This window comes from Ochotona curzoniae, unplaced genomic scaffold (assembly GCF_017591425.1).
Source record: "Ochotona curzoniae isolate NIBS_2020 unplaced genomic scaffold, NIBS_Ocur_1.0 scaffold_274, whole genome shotgun sequence".
Classification (NCBI taxonomy): Eukaryota; Metazoa; Chordata; class Mammalia; order Lagomorpha; family Ochotonidae; genus Ochotona; species Ochotona curzoniae.
This window is the reverse complement of record NW_024467101.1, coordinates 4,574,199-4,592,258: the sequence shown is the minus strand read 5'-3', so window position 1 is coordinate 4,592,258 and position 18,060 is coordinate 4,574,199. Positions and strand designations below refer to the sequence as shown.

Below are 18,060 nucleotides of genomic sequence, written 5' to 3'. Positions count from 1 at the left end.
AGCTGTTGGGGCTCTCCTTTCTGGTCCACCCCACCCCATGCTGCCCTTGGCATTGTCACCTGCCCCTTGTGTCCAGTGTGGGACAAGACATCACACACTTTGGGGACATCACACACCTTCGGGCAAACCTCATATTGAATCCCCTATTGGTCACCTCTGGCAGGGTGACCCCTAGTGAGGGCCTGGCCACCCTCAGCATGCTTGACCCCCTCCTTGCCCAGGCTCCTCTCACCCTTCAAGATACACATCTCCTCCTCCAGGGAGCCACCCTGTCCTCAAGTTACCTGCAATTGGGGGGGACTTTGGTCTGGGGGCCACACAGCTGGTTTCGTCCTACTGTCCGTCTAGGCACTTAAGCCTGGCACACAGATACCAGGGCCAGAAAACAGGGCTGGGACAGACTGTGCTGCGGGCTGGGCCACAGGGGGAACCTCTGCTGGCAGCTATAGGGGGCACCCCCAGTGGGAGTGTCCCCACCGCACACCCCCACACACACCGCAAGGGCAATAGTGAGGTCAGATCGGGGGGTGTGCCCAGGTCAAGCTGCCCACAAGTGGCGGGCCTGTTTACTTGTCCAAGGAGAAGTGTTTGCATTTGCCACCACACTGGGCTGACCCCACTGCTGCCTCCTCGCCACACCCCAGCTGAGGGCCGGCTGAGCTGGGGCCTGGGGAGCCCACTGCCCACGCTGCCCCTCCACCGGAGTTCCCCTCCCACCATCACCCCCACGTCCTTGACTTCTCCGAGTGCCCAACCTCTTTGGACCTGTGGACCCCTGGGTATGCCACCCCCTCTCCCTGCTTCTCCCAGCCCCTCCCCAACCTCTGCTCCACACTGGCGGTGTCCTCACCCTTATCTGCACCAGGGGGACCCGCGTTCTCAGCCTCCCTGCTGCCTTGGCACTGTGCCCTCCAGGGGTCCCACAGCTTGCCCTTGCACTATGGTGCTGGCTCCCAGGTGCCCCAGCCCCCTCCCTGTGGATCCCCCTGCCCAGGGCTCCCGCGGTCCCCTTCTGCCCTCACCTCCACCAACCTGTCAGAGCTCAGAGCCCACTGGTCCACCCACACTACATCCCTCCTGCGTGTCCACATGGACTCCCTACCGAAGCCCCTCTGGAGAGCCGAGAGGCACCCCCCAACGTGGGTCATCCTCCCCTAGCTGATTTCATGGCCACGGGCTGGGGCGGAGCAGTGTCGCGCCCGCGTCCCTTTCTGTTCCCGTGCAGGGCGCGCTACGCTACGTGGCTTCTCCCCTGGGGTGCCTGGGAAGGGGAAAGGAAGGGAGGGGACGGCGCGGGAACGCGGGACTCCTCGCGCGGGTCCCCGCGGCGCCGCCTCCAAGTTGGTTCTCCTAGTCGGTCCCCCAAGTTGGTCGAGTGGCCGCGTGGGGGCGGGGGCGGCGGCGCGGCCGGAGGGTGGGGTCTGGCGCGCGCGGGGCGGGCGCTGCCGCCTGGCCGGCCGCGGCTGGCCCGGGCTCAGGGAGCCGATGTGGAATTTCCTGCCCGGCCCCGCGCCCCTCCTGCCGCCCCCCGCCCGGCCTCGCACTCGGCTTCCGGCCGCTCTCGCTGCGGCCGCACCCGCGCCCGCGCCCGCCCCGCGCCTGCCCCGCGCCCCGCATGGAGGGCGCAGGGGCCCGGGGGGCCGGGCCGGCGCGGCGCCGGGGATCCGGGGGCGCCCCGCCGCTGCCGCTGCTGCCACTGCTGCTGCTGCTCTGCCTGCTGCCGGGCCCCGCGGCGTCCCAAGAGCTGAACCCGCGCGGCCGCAACGTGTGCCGCGCGCCCGGGTAGGAGCCCGGCCCGCCTCGGGGAGCGGTGGTGCGGGGGGCGAGGTCGGGGCGTGTCGGGTCCCTTGACCGCCCTTGCCACACCGGATCGGTTCCGAGCGGAGACTCCAGGCAGGGGCCGGAGGGAGTGACGTGGGAGATCCGAGGGGTGACAACACGGTGTCCGAGGTTCCCGTCGGGCCAGCTGTGGAGTTCGCACGGGGGAGACCCCGGAACGGCATGTGCGAAGGCCCGGGGACGGGAATGGAACTGGAGCCGTTTGGGGAGAAGGAAGAGGAAGAGGGAAAGATCGACGTTTCCCGAGGTGGCGGCCGTGGAGATGGGTGTGTGTGTGTGTGGATAGACGCATTTTGGAAAGCCAAGTGTGGGTTCTACCAAGCGCGGGCACGAATGACCGAGGCGGACCACGAGGGATTTGGGGGATGGGAGGACGCGGGACCCCTCACCGCGGCGCCCCCAGTTGTGTCTGCTGGCTGCGTGGTAAAACCCGCAGAGAGATGCGCGCCACGGGGACCCTCGGCGGCGTGGGACACAAGTCCTGCTGGATAGCGTTGGGCGGGCCTCGGGCGCTGCTGCGGAGCCGAGGCCCCGACGCCAGGCGGGCCGGTGGGCCGGGCGAAGGCGCCACGGCAGCGTCCGGGACATCCTCGCGTGGGGCAGCCGGGGCGCGCGCAACGGCGGAGGTGGAGGAGGGCGGGCGGGCGCGGGGGGCTCGCGGCAGACAAGAGGCCGCCAGGGGGGCCCCCGGCGGGGTTTCCGAAGCCGCGCAGACCCCTCCCCGCTGCCAGCCCCGCCTCCGGGGCGTAGGGAAAGGGGGGCGCCATCTGCTTCGCATCCCCGCCGCCGCTGCCGCCTCGCCGGCCTCCCCGGCCCCAGGAATGCGGCGGCCGCGCCGGGCGGGGCTGCGCCTGGAGATGGCGGGGGCGGCGTGGGGCTATGGTGGCCCGCGCCGGCCGTCTCGTCCCGTGTCCGTGGATGGATGTGGTTCCTGGAGTGGGCCCAGCTCTTGTGCTGGACACCCCCTGCTGGGCTGTGTGGGCCTCAGGAAAGGCGCTTTACTTCTCCCAGAGCTTGGAAAAGGCGGTTTGCTGTGTGCTGTGCGCGGGTCAGTGCAGCGCCCGGTGGCCGATATGTCCTAGGGTACTTGACAAGTATTGTGGGGAAATGGAATCCTAAATTTTTGGTGCAAAGAAGTTTTCTGGAAAGTTCAAGGAGGATGTGCGTTATTTAAAAACTATGCATGGATTTCCATTTTTTTTTTTTTGCACCAAAATAAACTTTTTTTTTTTTTAAAGAGGCAGAGAGAGAGAGCGATCCCCTATCTGTTAGTTCACTATCCCAAATGCCCACGATGGTCAGGGTTGACCCTGGGGGCCAGAAGCTGAATCTAGATCTAACCACGGCAGCCATTGTCACCCAAGCTGCAAATGGAAGCTGTGCAGGATCCTGCCACAGGGGACACAAGTCTCCCAAGTGGAACTCTGTCCCGGCACACACACACACACACACACACACACACACACCCCATAGAGGGGGTGGTGGTGGGGGTTGTCTGCCCTCCGTCCCGAGGCCGTGGGCTGTTTCTCCTGGGTCATGGGATCTCCAGTCGGCTGGAGGGTACTTTACAACAGGAGATGGAAGCAGAGGTGGCTGCCCAGTTTCAAAGGCAGAAGGAGGGGTCAGACTGTGCTCATCAGTGATGCCAGCACTGAGGAGTAACTGTGCGGTAATGCAGCAGACAGAGATCCGCTGGTTCACTCTTAAGATGCACACTATGTATAAGGCTGGGCCGCACTGAAACCAGTCCAGGAACTCAGCCGGGCGGCTTCCACGCAGGTGGCAGCTGGAGGCTGTAGGGGAAGCGTAGTGGCCGCGCAGCCCAGGGGATGGTCCAGGCTGCGGTGCGTGGGCCTTGTGTGGTTCAGGGTGGGTGTAAGGCTCCCCAGAGGCGTAGCACCTGGATCTGCAAGCCAGGCTGCCCTGGCAGGGTGGCCTGGACATTACTGAGCAAGGGGAAGGTGGGATTGCAGGAGGCCTGAGGGACACAGCCAGAGGCCAGACGGATGCCCCCCGGGGCAGGAGTGGAGCACTGTGAGGCAGAGATGCCTCCTGGGACAGATGTGGAAGGGAAGAGGGACCCGCAGGGGACCATGAGCTGGCTTTGGGATGAAACAGCCTGTGGCCCTGTTTCCAGGCTTAGGTTCCTGTCACTCTTACAGGAGACCCAGACCGAGTTCCCTCCTCGGCTGCTGATTCCAGTCTGATTTCTTTGTAGCGAGAAGAGTAATGGAAAGGAGCTCTTTCTTTCCAAAGCAATAAATGAATAAACACATTTAGAGAACCTCAGGGCCTACGACATGGCGAAGTAGGTTAGACCTCTGCCTGTGGTACCAGCAACCATATGGGCACTGGTTTGAGTCCCAGCTGCTCCATTTGAGATTTAGCTTCCTGCTCATGTGCTTGGGAAAGCAGTGAAGGATGGCTCAAGTCCTTGGTACCTCGCACCTACTTGGGAGACCTGGAGAAAACTTCTGGCTGCCCCAGCTCTGGCCACTGGGGCCATTTGGGAAGTGAACCAGCAGATGGAAAGAGCTCTCTTTATTATTTTCTTTAAAATATTTTTATTTTTTATTGCAAAGTCAGATATATAGAGAGGAGAGAGACAGGCGGAAATCTTCCATCCACTGATTCACTTCCCAAGTGGCTGCAACGGCCGGAGCAGAGCCAATCTGAAGCCAGGAACCAGGAGCTGCTTCTGGGTCTCCCACATGGGTTCAGGGTCCTAAAACTTTGGGCCGTCCTCGACTGCTTTTCCAGGCCACAGCAGGGAGCTGGATAGGAAGTGGGCCCGCCAGGATTAGAACTGGCGCTCATATGGGATCCTGGAGCACGTAAGGTGTGGATATAGCTACTAGGCTACCGTGCTGTGCCCAGCCATAGCTTTTTCATCATACACATTTTCCGTGAACTTTGCAAGACTCCCCCTCACTCCAGTGTCTCCATTTCACAATCATTTAGGCCTAAATACATTTCACTTTTCAGTTTCCCGTTTCCCCTGTCATGTTTCTCCAACCCGTGCTCTGGGAGGGAGCCCTGGGCTCAGAGAGGTTAAGCTCCAAATCTGAGCTCACACAGCCAGCAGCAGAGGCAGGCCTCTGAGCCAGTGCCCAGCTGCAGGGCCAGTCCAGGGTTCAAGGCCAGGCAGAAGCAGCGGGAGGTCATGGGCCAGTAAGCCAGTGCCCAGCTGCAGGGCCAGTCCAGGGTTCAAGGCCAGGCAGAAGCAGCGGGAGGTCATGGGCCAGTAAGCCAGTGCCCAGCTGCAGGGCCAGTCCAGGGTTCAAGGCCAGGCAGAAGAAGCAGCAGGAGGTCATGGGCCAATGTGCTTCGGTCTCCCTGGACACCCTCCTTTGGCCACCCTCCTGTGGTGGTGGGGGGTGGTCAGACGTCAGCAGAGCCTGGAGGGTCGCAGGAAGGTTGGGGGAGCAGCTGTAGCCTCTTCCCCATATGTCCCCTCTGCCACGGCTTCCCCCCCTCCGCTGCATCCCGCTCCCAGACTCCTGGCCTGGCCTGAGACCAACAGTGCTGTCCTGTGGGACTTCACACCCCTCCAGTCCCTCCTCCCCCACTGTGACCACTCCCTGCTCAGCGCTCCCAGCCCACAAGCCCCTTCACTCCCAAGGGGTCTTCCCAGGCCCCCACACACCAAACTTCAGAGCAAATCTGGGCAGTCCAGCCCCATAGTCCCCACCCACCTCCTGGGCTCATGGGGGCTCTTGGCAGGTCTCGAGGCTGGGACAGGCTAGGGGGACCCTTGAAGATGCGGTGGAGGGACTAGGGCCGTTAGGGCCCGTTTGTGGGGCTTCCTCTGCCACCCAGCAGGGTCTGTTCTCCCAGTGTTTCATTCAGCGCGAGTCTCCTGCGCCTGCACTGCGGTGCACCCACAACGAGGGTCAAGGGTCGGGATAGCTGGCTCCCTGTGCGCGGCCTGGGGGCTCAGCGTCCTCTCCCAGCATGCCAGGGTCGGGAAGCAGGTTCTCAGGTTCAGGCGTCCTCCCTCTGCCCGCAGCTCCCAGGTACCCACGTGCTGTGCCGGCTGGAGGCAGCAGGGAGATGAGTGTGCGATCGGTGAGTGGGCCTCCCCTGGGGGAGCAACTTGGGGAGCGGGGAGAGGACGCTCGTGGCAGCTCGGCTCTGTCTGGTCTGCAGCGGTGTGCGAAGGCAATTCCACGTGCTCGGAGAATGAGGTGTGCGTGCGGCCCGGCGAGTGCCGTTGCCGCCACGGCTACTTCGGCGCCAACTGCGACACTAGTGAGCACGGGGCGGGTGCTGGGCGAGGGGTCGGGGTCCTGGAGAGGGGAGGCGAGGCCTCGGAGGGGCGGGAGGATGGGTCGGGGCTGGGACAGGTGGCCTCTGGCTGGGTACGGGGAGGGGCGTGCTCCTGCATTTCCAGCCCAGGCTTGTCCTCCCCTGCCCCACAGAGTGCCCGCGCCAGTTCTGGGGTCCTGACTGCAAGGAGCTGTGCAGTTGCCACCCACACGGGCAGTGCGAGGACGTGACGGGGCAGTGTACGTGTCACGCGCGGCGCTGGGGAGCGCGCTGCGAGCACGCGTGCCAGTGCCAGCACGGCACGTGCCACCCGAGGAGCGGGGCGTGCCGCTGCGAGCCGGGCTGGTGGGGCGCACAGTGCGCCAGCGCGTGCTACTGCAGCGCCACGTCGCGCTGCGACCCGCAGACGGGCGCCTGCCTGTGCCACGCGGGCTGGTGGGGCCGCAGCTGCAACAACCAGTGCGCGTGCAACTCGTCGCCCTGCGAGCAGCAGAGCGGCCGCTGCCAGTGCCGTGAGCGCACGTTCGGTGCGCGCTGCGAACGCTACTGCCAGTGCTTCCGCGGGCGCTGCCACCCGGTGGACGGCACGTGCGCCTGCGAGCCCGGCTACCGCGGCAAGTACTGCCGGGAGCCGTGCCCCGCCGGCTTCTACGGCCTGGGCTGTCGCCGTCGGTAAGCCGGGGAGATGTGTGGTGCGGTTGGGGTTGAGCGGGCGGCCGGTGGCAGCGGCGGTGGCGGCTCCTCACTGCGTCCTGCCTTCGCACTGCCCTCTCACCTCCCCCGTCAGGTGCGGCCAGTGCAAGGGCCAACAGCCGTGCACGGTGGCCGAAGGGCGCTGCCTGACGTGCGAACCCGGCTGGAACGGAACCAAATGCGATCAGCCGTGCGCCACCGGCTTCTATGGCGAAGGCTGCGGCCACCGCTGCCCGCCCTGCCGCGATGGGCACGCGTGCAACCACGTGACCGGCAAGTGTCCGCGCTGCAACGCGGGCTGGATCGGTGACCGGTGAGCTGGTCGGGGCGCGCCCCTTCCCGTGGTGCCACCCCCTGCCCGCGCACGCAGGGGGCCAGGGTGAGGCCTAGTGGACCTGGGCACTGCTCAGCCCCGCGTCCTCCTGGTTCCCAGGTGCGAGACCAAGTGCAGCAATGGCACTTACGGCGAGGACTGCGCCTTCGTGTGCTCCGACTGCAGCAGCGGCCACTGCGACTTCCAGTCCGGGCGCTGTCTGTGCAGCCCAGGCCTTCACGGGCCGCAGTGAGTGACCCTGGGCTCAGAATTGGGGGGTGGGGGGGACTGGAGGATATACATCTGGAGAGGGGGTTCAGCAGGACCTAGGGGCTGGCGGGCGAGGGAGGTGGGACCAGGCTGACCTGCGTCCTGGGCCCCCTTCCCCAGCCAGGGGGCGGGCCGGTGACGCAGCAGGGGCCTTTGCTTAGCCTGGAGTGGGTGGCCATTTCAGCCGGTGGCCCAGTTGGGCTCCCGAGGTTACCCGAGTTCGTGTCCAGCCAGGGCTGAGGTGAGCAGCTCTTGCTGTCACCCTCCCAAGTTTCAGCCCCAGAAACGAACAACCGAAGCCTCTGCAGGCTGAAAAAAGCTTTTTTTTTTCCAAAAAAGTATGCGGGAGACCTTCAGTCCCTACACAATGGAGCCCTGGGGAAGGGGCCAGGGCGCAGGGGTACGCCCTGCCCCGCCTGCCCTGACCCCACGCTCTCCCGCAGCTGTAACCTGACTTGCCCGTCTGGGTTCCACGGGGTGGACTGCGCCCAGGCCTGCAGCTGCAGGGAGGACTCGTGCGACCCGGTCACCGGCGCCTGCCGCCTGGGTGAGTGCGGCGAGGACGTCCGCTGAGGGCTGACAGCAGACAGGGCAGCGGCGCGCCTCCTGCGCTGACCGGCCCACCCCTGTCCCCTCCAGAGACCAACCAGCGCAAGGGCGTGATGGGCGCGGGCGCGCTGCTCGCCCTGCTCCTCGGCCTGCTGCTCTCGCTGCTCGGCTGCTGCTGTGCCTGCCGCGGCAAGGACCCGGCGCGCAGGTGAGGCCCCCAGGCGCCCGGGGTCTCCCCGAGGTTCTGCCCGGAGCGCGGGCTGCGGCCCGGACCCCGCCATGCCACCTCCGGCCCTGCCCGGCTCCTAGATGGACCGCCCCATGCCACGCCCCTCCGGGCCACGCCCCTCCGACCCTGCCCCTAGATGGACCGCCCATGCCACGCCCCCTCTGGACCCGCCCCATCCGGGCCACGCCCCTCCTGCCCTGCTCCTAGATGGACCGCCCCATGCCACGCCCCTCCGGCCCTGCCCCTAGTTGGGCCGCCCGGGCCACGCCCCCTCTGGACCCGCTCAGCTCCCCCATGCCACGCCTCTCCATCAACTCCTCCCGCTGAGATGGGACCGCCCCTTCACCAGCTCCTCCCATCTAGCTAGGACCGCCCCTCCGCTCAGGCTCCGCCTCCACAGGGACCTCCCGCTGGGGAGGAAGACTCCGCAGAGGCTGTGCGGGCGCTTCAGCCGCATCAGCATGAAGCTACCCCGGATCCCGCTGCGCAGGCAGAAGCTGCCCAAGGTCGTAGGTGAGGAGGGCGAGGGCCTGGGCTCGCGGGGCTGTGCGGAAAGGCAGCTGGTGTCAAGGGGTGCAGGCTCCGCTGGGAAATGCGGGATCCTTGCGTGTTGATGTGAGTGGGGCATGGGGAGGTGGGATCAGATGGGGGCAGAGGCTGCTGCTGGGCTGGGTGTGCCACAGTGTGCGGGGCAGCTGCGGGAGCCTTGGGTCCTCAGGGTGTAGGTGGGGACAGCTGGGTCCCCCCCTTCTGTAGGACTGTGCGGCTGATGGGGTCTGGGTGTGCACGTGGGGGAGAGAATGTCCTGCTGCTGGGAAGCACCCTGCTGCTCTCCTGGAAAGCCACAGGCTGGTCCCGCAGCCAGCCCACCTTACACACGGGCACCTGGTGCCAGGTTGTCCCTCCTTTCCCACTTGTTTCTTAAGTTGGGTGGAGGCGGCTCAGCCTCTGGGAAGGTGAAGGCAGAGAACCCCCCTGTGAGCAGCCAGCAGAGGGATGGATGGATCCCGGAGTGGAGGTGGTGAGGCTGGGCTGCACAGCCCCTCCATTGCAAGGCAGGCCAGATCAGGTGGGCCTCTGGCTCCCTGCTCCCTGTTGGACGCCAGAGCTGGGGAGGACAGCCCACTGAGGCTGGCTGAGATGCCCCCCGACCCCATCTTCAGCCCAGGCTTCTCTGGTTGCTGGGCTTGCATGCACCTGGAGTCCCCCTCTGCCTGCCCCAGCTGTGGCCTCCATGGGATGAGACGGGGCCACCTGGCAGCTTAGCCTCACTCCCTTCCCCAGTGGCCCACCACGATCTGGACAACACGCTCAACTGCAGCTTCCTGGAGCCACCCTCGGGGCTGGAGCAGCCCTCTCCATCATGGTCCTCCCGGGCCTCCTTCTCCTCCTTTGACACCACAGACGAGGGCCCCGTGTACTGCGTCCCCCACGAGGGTGAGTGCGGCTTGGCCTGGATATGGTGCCAAATATTCCGGGAAAGATCTCTTTATCTGGGAGAGGGTCAGGCAGCGTGGGGAGGAAGCGGTTGGATGTGGCTGTGGAAACAGGGTGCTGTGCAGCTCTGCCCTGGGGTGTGTGTGGGGGGAGATGGGTGACTCACCTCTCGCCAGGTATGGCCCAGCTTCCCCTCTGCGCCTGGGGGAGCTTTGGGGGACTTCTCGGTCTGCATCCCAGACCCAGGACAGCAGGACAAACCTACAATTCTGGCCCTTCTTTTTGCACCTTCCTCCCAGTCAGAACCTTAAAGATGGATTGTAATCCCTTTCAGGGTAAGATTTTGATTTAAAACAAAGTTGTGTTTTTATTCAAAAGGCAGAGTTACAGAGAGGGAAAGATCTTCCATTCACTGGTTTACTCCCCAAATGACTGCAACCTCCAGGGCTGGGCCAGGCTAAAGCCTGGAGCCAGAAATTCTGCCTGGGTCTCCCATGTGGGTACAGGGATCCAAGCATTTAGCCCATTCCCTGCTGCTTCTCCAGGCGCATTAGCAGGGAGCTAATGGATGGAAAGTGGAGCAACCGGGATTTGAACCAGTGCCCATGTGGGATGCCAGGGGTGGTGAGGGAGGGAGGGGTGCTTTAACCCACATTGCTGGCCTCATGGGGGTCAGGGGTGTGACTGGGGAAGGGGGTACGAGGTCACACTGACCCAGCAGCTGCACACGGTGGAGAGGAGACTCCACGTGGGTTTGTGGCAGGAGTCCCGACTCTGGCCAGGCAGGGTGCCAGGGTGCCTCCCCGAGTGGGTCAGGGTGGAGGGGACGGTCGAAGGTGTGTCCCTGCATGGGGCTGACTGTCTCGCTCTTGACCTCCCCCAGAGGCGGCAGCCGAAAGCCTGGACACGGAGGGGCCCCCTGACCCTGCGGAGGCCCCGGCACCGTCCCCCGCGCCCTTGGCCTCGCCGGCCTCGGTGGAAGAGCCGGCTCCGCCGCCTGCGTCCTCCGACAGCGAGCCCTCGGCCTCGAGCGTGGAGGGCCCCGGCGCGGCGCTGTATGCGCGCGTGGCCCGGCGCGAGGCCCGGCCGGCCCGGGCCCCGGGCGAGGCTGGCGGGCTGTCGCCATCCCCGGAGCGCAGGAAGCCGCCTCCGCCCGACCCCGCCACCAAACCCAAGGTGTCCTGGATCCACGGCAAGCATGGCAGCACGGCGGCCGCCGCCCGAGCGCCCTCGCCGCCGCCCCCGGGCCCCGAGGCCGCTCCCAGCCCCAGCAAGAGGAAACGGACGCCCAGCGACCCGTCGGCGCGGCCCGAGGCGCCCGGCAGCCCCGGGGCCCGCGACCCGACGACGCCGCGGCCGCACGGGCTGGCCGAGGAGGCTCCGGCCGCCCCGTCGCCGCCCCGAGCCCGAGCGCGAGGCCGAGGCCTCTCGGAGCTGACGGACGCTCCCGGCCCTCCGCGCAGCGCGCCCGAGGCCGCCTCCATGCTGGCCGCCGAGCTGCGCGACAAGACTCGCAGCCTGGGCCGCGCCGAGGGACTGCCGGGCGCCCAGGGGCCCCGGGAGAAGCCGGCGCCGCCGCAGAAGGCCAAGCGCTCGGTGCCGCCCGCCTCGCCGGCCCGCGCGTCCCCCGCGCCCGAGGGCTCCGCGGCTGGCTCGCCGGCCCCCGACACCCCGCGGAAGAAGACCCCCATCCAGAAGCCGCCGCGCAAGAAGAGCCGGGAAGCGGCGGGCGAGCCGGGCAGGGCGGGCGCCCCCACCCTCTAGCTCCCTCAGCTTCCCCGGCTTCGCCATGCTTACCGCCCCTGCCGCGCCCTCAGCGTCTCTGGGCACGAGGCGGCCTCCCATTGGCCAAAGCTCGGCGGGAGGCCGCGTCTCATTGGCTGAGGCTCCAGCAGCCGCTCATGGATTGGAGGAGCGTCTTCTGGCGGGAAGGCCAATCCATTCATGCCATTGGTTCAAGCTTCACCTGGGTGCTTCGAGCAGGGAGTTGTGCCCAACGGCCCTTCCTTGTATCTCATTGGCTGAGTCTAGGAAGAGCGTCCTGTTGAGACACTACCTCCTATTGGCCAAAAGTACGTGTTGGACTGGAGATATTTTCTCATTGGCTGAGGCCAGAAGCACTTCTCTCCCGGCTGCCTCTCATTGGCTAAGGCCTGGCGCCTGTGGCTGGCAAGAGGCGCCCAGCTTCCTGGCAGAAGCCTAAAGCCACGTGGACTGGGCAGGCTCGCGGGGCATCTGGTCGACCAGAGCCTGGGGAGGAGGGCTGGTCTCCTCTTCCTCGGGGGGCTCAGCGTCCCTGGGCTTAGCCCGGCCCACCCCTGCCCTACCCTGCGACCCCAGGCCTGGCCCGTCCCCTTCAGCTGTCGAGCTGGTTTTGATGGCCTCCCAGACCCACCCGCCCTGCCCCGCACGCCTTGGGGACCCCCCAGTGGCCTGAGGAGATGTATTTATAGGCCCCCGGCAGGGCTGCTCCCACCCACCCGGATGTCCCAGGATGGGCGCTTCCCGGCTGGGGTTTGGCCACAGCTTAATAAAATGCCTTTTTCTCCCTTGCTCTCCGGTTCTCTGCCGATTCCTTCCTGTCTGGGGGCTTTGGGCTGAAGGGATCCCCTCTCACCATCATAGGGGACCTGCGTGCACTTGGTGACCCTCGTCTCCCCCACCCCACACCTAAGCAGCGCTGTGGGGACTTCAGGGCCCCCGGGGAGCAGTGGGCTGTGGCCATCTGTCCTTCATCCAGCCATGCAAGATCTGCATGGGATTTCCTGCCGCTTGGGCCTGTCCCACCCCCATGGGCTGCTCACCTGGTGCCCAAGGAAACAGGCTGGGCCTCCAGGGCAGCTGGGGGGAGCCGCCTTGCAGGCTCTCTGGTCACTGTGTGGAACCCACCGGGGGAGGGTCCAGGCTGTGCCACAAGGTCTGCCTGCAGCCCCGGCCACCTCTGCGTAAACAAGGCGGCCTGGCCCCGCGCAGGGCCCTGCTGTCCACCTCAATGGGCTCCTTGTCCTCTACCGGAAACCCCACACACGCCAGGAGGAGGAGGAGGGGAACCTGCCTGGCCCTGTGCCCTCACCCCTAAGCCAGCCTCTGCCGCAGGCATTCCACTGTGCTGATGGTTCCTGCCCGTCCTCTGCCCATTGTTTAGTCCCTTGGCCCTGGCCTCCCTTGCTGCCCACGTGTCCATTGGGCTAACCTTCTCCAGCTCTCTGCCCAGTCTTCTGATGTTTTCTGGGTTGCCTGAGGAGGGGAGGGGGCTCTCCCTGAGAGGCATTCCCCCTACCCGTACCCCCGGCACCCGCGCTGGACACTGGATGAGGTCTGTTTCATGCTGCATTGCCTCTCAGCCGCCCGAGCGGAGATGGCCTGTGAGCCCTGGCCAGCGGCTGGCAGGGACACATACCCTCACGCCTGGCCTCAGCACATGGGCGAACATGGCTCTCCGTGCTAACTGGGCCCCCTTCCCCGCCTCCAGCACTGGCCCTGCAGCTGCCCAGCGCCACCAGCGTATTCGGGCACCTCGCCCGAGCTGGCTGTCCGGCTGAGAGTACAGGGCCCAAAGCCAGCCAGGAGAGACAGATGCCCGGTTCAGCTTGGAAAGAGTAAGGTGCTGACCGGGCAGGGGTGGGATGGGGGTCCTGGTGTATCACACAGTTGCTCCCTGAATTCCTTACCCTGAGCTCTCCTGCACTAGCCCAGTGGGGGGGCCGGGGGGGCATCTCCTGCTACTGCGTCCCAGTCTTGACTTGCAAGGGTCCTTCTAGGGGATCCCTCCCTCCCCTCAGCCAGCACAGAGGGTCACCTCCGTGCCTCCCCCACTCCTCTGCCGCCACCAGCTCCTCCCCCTCCCCTCTCAGGGCTTGCAGTGGTGCCAACTCCCCCGGCAGGCGCCACAAAAAGGACCTGTGGCTGCTGGAGCCTCCGTTGCCATGGCGATGTGGACCGCAGGATCCACATCTGGTAGCGATTGAGGAGGAAACGCTGTGAGTTGTGGAAAATGCAAATATTTTCTGTAGCACAGAGCACAGAGGAATGTGGGGACTGGAGCAGGGCCTGGTTTGCTGCAGGGACGTGGCTCACAGGGAGGCCCGGGCTGCATGCACACACGTGTGCACACAGTACACAACTACACACTTAGACCGGGGCACACACATTTATACTCACATGTGTGCACATATATAGTATACAACCACATATATGTGTACACACAACACTACATGCACACTTATAACTGCATATGCTCACACAGCATAACTGTACCATACATATTCACACATTATACACATATGCACACATATAGCCATGCACACACATATATGCGTGCATGTAAATTCACATATACACACATACACAAAATGTAGGGCTCTGGAGCTGCAGCATTGCAAGCTAAGTCTTTGCCTATGGTGCTGGTGTCCCATGTGGTTGCTTATTCGAGTCCTGGCTGCCCCACTTCCTCTCCAACTCCCTGCTTGTGGCTGGGAAAGCAGTGGAGGACGACCCAAAACCTTGGAATCCTGCACCTGCATGGGAGACCCAGAAGAAGCTCCTGGTTCCTGGCTTAGGATCAGCTCAGCTCTGGCTGCCGTGGTCATTTGGGCAGTGAGCCAGCGGATGGAAGATTATCTTGGCTCTCTTCTCTATAACTCTGCCAAATTACAAATAAATAAATCTTAGAAAACACACACAACCTGCACACATATACATACATGCATAAATATCTATGCAAATAACACACAAATATACTCTCTCACACACACACGCTCCACCTCACACACTGAAACACCAACATGGACACATTCTTGACGGCACACACATACACAACCTCTGACACGCTGACCCCAAGAGACAGAAGAACATGGCAATGCACACGTCACCTGACACAGGCCAGGATCTGACTTGCGCCTGAGAACCTCACAAGGGCAACACACAAACACGCAGAAACACTGTAGGACACCCCGTCTCCAGCCGCCCCCAACACACATACCCGAGACACAGGGGACAGGTCCACCGTCGTGGACACACTGGCTCCACCACAGCCAATGAAATCCTGATAGGACAATAACACGCGCCCACCCCACTGGGGCAGACACACGTGGGCACCTAGCCTTGCGCATGCCAGGATCCCAAATATGTGCCAGTTCGTGTCCTGGCGGCCCCTGTCTACCACCCAGCTCCCTGCTTGTTGAGTGGGAAAGCAGTCAACGACAGCCCAAAGCCTTGGGATCCTGCACTCATGTGGGAGACCCGGAAGAAGCTCCTGGCTCCTGGCTTTGGCTTGGCTCAGCTCCAGCCATTGTGACCACTTAGGGAGTGAATCAGCACGTGGAAGATCTTCCTCTCTGTCCATTCTCTCTGTATATCTGAGTTTCCAAGAAAATAAATAAATCTTAAAAAGAAATGAACACACAGAACTTTGACCTGGGAGTGATCATTTATCCTAGTGGCTATAGCAAGCTCAGACAGCTGTGTGCATGCAGTCCACTTCCGAGGACCTGGACGGGGTCTCTGGTTCTACTTGCGACTCCAGCTAATGCAGACTCTGGGGGGGTGGGCAGCGGCGATGGGTCCAGAACTTGGGTCTCTGCCAGCCCTGGCGTGGTTGGGGCGGGAGGAGGCGGGGAGACCTGGATGGAGTTCCCAGCTCTTGGCCTCCTCTTGCAGCTCCTCCAGGCATAAATCCGTGGCAGGCGCAACAAGGGGCAAAAGACAGTGAATGAATCTGTAGACACTGGGTGACTTGGGGCAGGCCCAGGGCGGAGCAGGAAGTTTGGGGTGGAGTGGACTTTTCACAGGGCCTTGTGGGGTTCGGAGTAATTCTGCCTGGTGGAGCGCTGCTGTTGGGCAGATGTGGAAAAAGGCAGTCCTCTCTGGGCAAGGTCACGGTGGGTCCGAGTCCAGCTGCTGAGGCCACTCACCTGTGGCTGGTCAGGCTGAAGTCCTGGGCACCCCAGGCTTTGCTATGTCCCTGGAACCTGCAGCCATCTGTTGGGCACTGAACAAATGGAAATGTCTGGTTACAGCTGGGTGCTGACCCCTCTCTGCCCGCCCCCATGCCAGGAGGCCTCCCATTGGGGGTTCAGCGACTCCCAAAGGGCCTTTGATACCTGCTGGCTCGCTAGAGGTTTCTTGGAAGCTTTTCATGATGGTTTCACGTGCGTCTGGAGAGGCGAGGTACCACCAGCCTCCCTCCCTCGGGCTGCGAATCCCCGACCATCCGAGCAGGCGGCAGGCAAGGCGAACACGGAGCCACAGCGCCCTCTGGTGGCAATCTCTCGCAACGTCCACACAACCGGAGCGTGCCAGGAAGGTGCCAGGCGGGGCTGATGGACAGCTCTGTCCACCTCACCTGCGCCCAGGTTAACCCTCCCCAAGTCGGGAGAGCCAGGTGAGGAACTCAGAGGGAGTAGCGACAGCATCTATAGCAAGTGGGGGGCTACAGTTTGGGGCACCGAATGATTTGCTGATGGGATTGTTGACATTTTCAAGCCTTTCTTTAAATATCTGAGAGGAAGAGACACCGAGCCCGGAAGACATGTTCCCTTCTCCTGGTTTATTCACTCCCTCACCCTCCAATGCCTGCCATGGCTGGGGATGGGCCAGGTCAGGGTCAGGAGCCTGGCATCCCATCTGAGTCAATCTGGAGCCATCTTCACTGCCAGGATTCCATCAAGGCAAAGGCAGGGCTTGAGCCCAGCCTGCTGAGGCGGGATTCGGGCGTCCCAGGGGCCGTGGTAACTGTGCCCACCAGACAGCTGCCACCCGGAAGCCAGGGGCATAGGGCTCTGAGCCTCATACCAGGGCGATGGTCCCGGCTCAGTTAAGAGCAGCAAGGGGGTGCTTGGCAGAGCCTGTGTAGACGCGGCTTTGGGGTGCACAAGCTGTGGTGTAGACAAACCTGAGGATACTATTATCAGTAGACTGTGCCAGAAACACACACACACACACACCACGCACACAGACACGTGACTCCAGAAACACACACACAATGACTACAGGAACACACACATACACACGAAATGCCGTGTGACTACTGCAGCAACACACTCACACACACTCACACACACACACCCATGCACACACTCACACTCCCACACACGCACTCTCACACACACACTCACACCCACGCACACACACTCACATACACACACTCACACCCACTCACTCACATACACACACTCACACCCACACACTCACACATACACACACTCACACCCACGCACACACACTCACACACACTCACACTCCCACACACGCACTCTCACACACACTCACACCCACGCACACACACTCACACCCACGCACACACACACACACACACTCACACACACACACCCCCTGTGACCATCTCACAAGGTGCCCGGGGCGCTCACATGCAGAGGCCAGCAAAGGGCTGCCCTTTTCTTTTTTTATGCATTGTAGGTCCAAATACAGGACTAGGGGATTTTTTTTTCAAGCAGCTTGTTTGTGAAGGTCTGACTCTCTCTGAATAGATAAGCTTTCTGGAATGTTCTGAAAGACAAACTGGAGGGAATCAAGTGTTTTAGATTCTCTGCTCCAGTGCCCCTTTCTTGCCTGTTTTCATTTTTTCTTTCCTTTGTTTTATTTATTTTATTTATTGGAAAGTCAGATATATAGAGAGAGGAGAGACAGAAAGATCTTTTGTCTGATGATTCACTCCCCAAGCGGCCGCTATGGCCAGAGCTGCTTTGATCTGAAGCCAGGAGCCAGGATCTTCTGGGTCTCACACATGGGTGCAGGGTCCCAAGGCTTTGGGCTGTCCTCGACTGCTTTCCCAGGCCACAAGCAGGGAGCTGGATGGGAAGTGGAGCTGCCGGGATTAGAACCAGCGCCCATATGGAATCCTGGCGTGTGTAAGATGAGGATTTTAGCCACTAGGCTATTGTGCTGGGTCCTTTTGTTATAACGTTTATTTATTTGAAAGGCAGAGAGACTGAAGGAGGAGGGGTTCCTCACCTCGCTCCAGGTGAGAGATCACGTCCGGCTTGCAGACCCGGGGCCCTGCTCACGGGGGAGAAGGCAGCAAGGCTAGGGGCAGGGCTGACCACATGTCAAGGGTACACCCCTGGTAGGAAGTAGGAAGCTCACTGGGCCTTACCCAGAGATGCAGTGAAGGGGGTCTCAGGTGTGGAGTCCTGGTCATGGTGCATGCTCTGAACACCCTACAGGACACCTCCCTCCATGGCCCGTGGACTGCGTGGGGTGAACCCAAGGCCTCCCAGCCCCGCTGGCCTCCTTGCCAACAGTCCTCCCTGGCTCCGTCATACCCCCAGCGAGGAAGGCACTATTGAGGGAGCTGTGAGCCCGACTTGCCAAGTCACTGCTGTGTCTGGTGCCGGGGGCTGGTGCTGCCGGGGTGCCGAAGGCAGCCGCTCACCAAGGGCGAGAAGGTTCTGATAGTTCTCCAGCATCATGTCCCGGTACAGGGCCCGCTGAGGGGAATCCA

General features: G+C 63.0%; 1 protein-coding gene across 2 annotated transcripts; it reads left to right on the top strand.

The window, feature by feature from the left end:
* The first annotated feature begins 1,515 nt into the window (after positions 1-1,515).
* On the top strand, positions 1,516-11,363 carry SCARF2 (scavenger receptor class F member 2). Of its 2 annotated transcripts, none has more exons than XM_041003805.1 (11): positions 1,516-1,782; positions 5,849-5,907; positions 5,989-6,090; positions 6,261-6,780; positions 6,896-7,114; positions 7,235-7,363; positions 7,828-7,931; positions 8,024-8,141; positions 8,548-8,675; positions 9,447-9,599; positions 10,483-11,363. In XM_041003805.1, exons 1-11 carry the CDS (start codon positions 1,616-1,618, stop codon positions 11,361-11,363), a joined length of 2,580 nt encoding a protein of 859 aa, XP_040859739.1. In that variant the 5' UTR covers positions 1,516-1,615. The 2 variants fall into 2 exon arrangements, with proteins under 2 accessions (XP_040859739.1, XP_040859740.1); XM_041003806.1 differs by having other exon boundaries at positions 1,543-1,782; positions 8,563-8,675.
* The last annotated feature ends 6,697 nt before the right edge of the window (positions 11,364-18,060 follow it).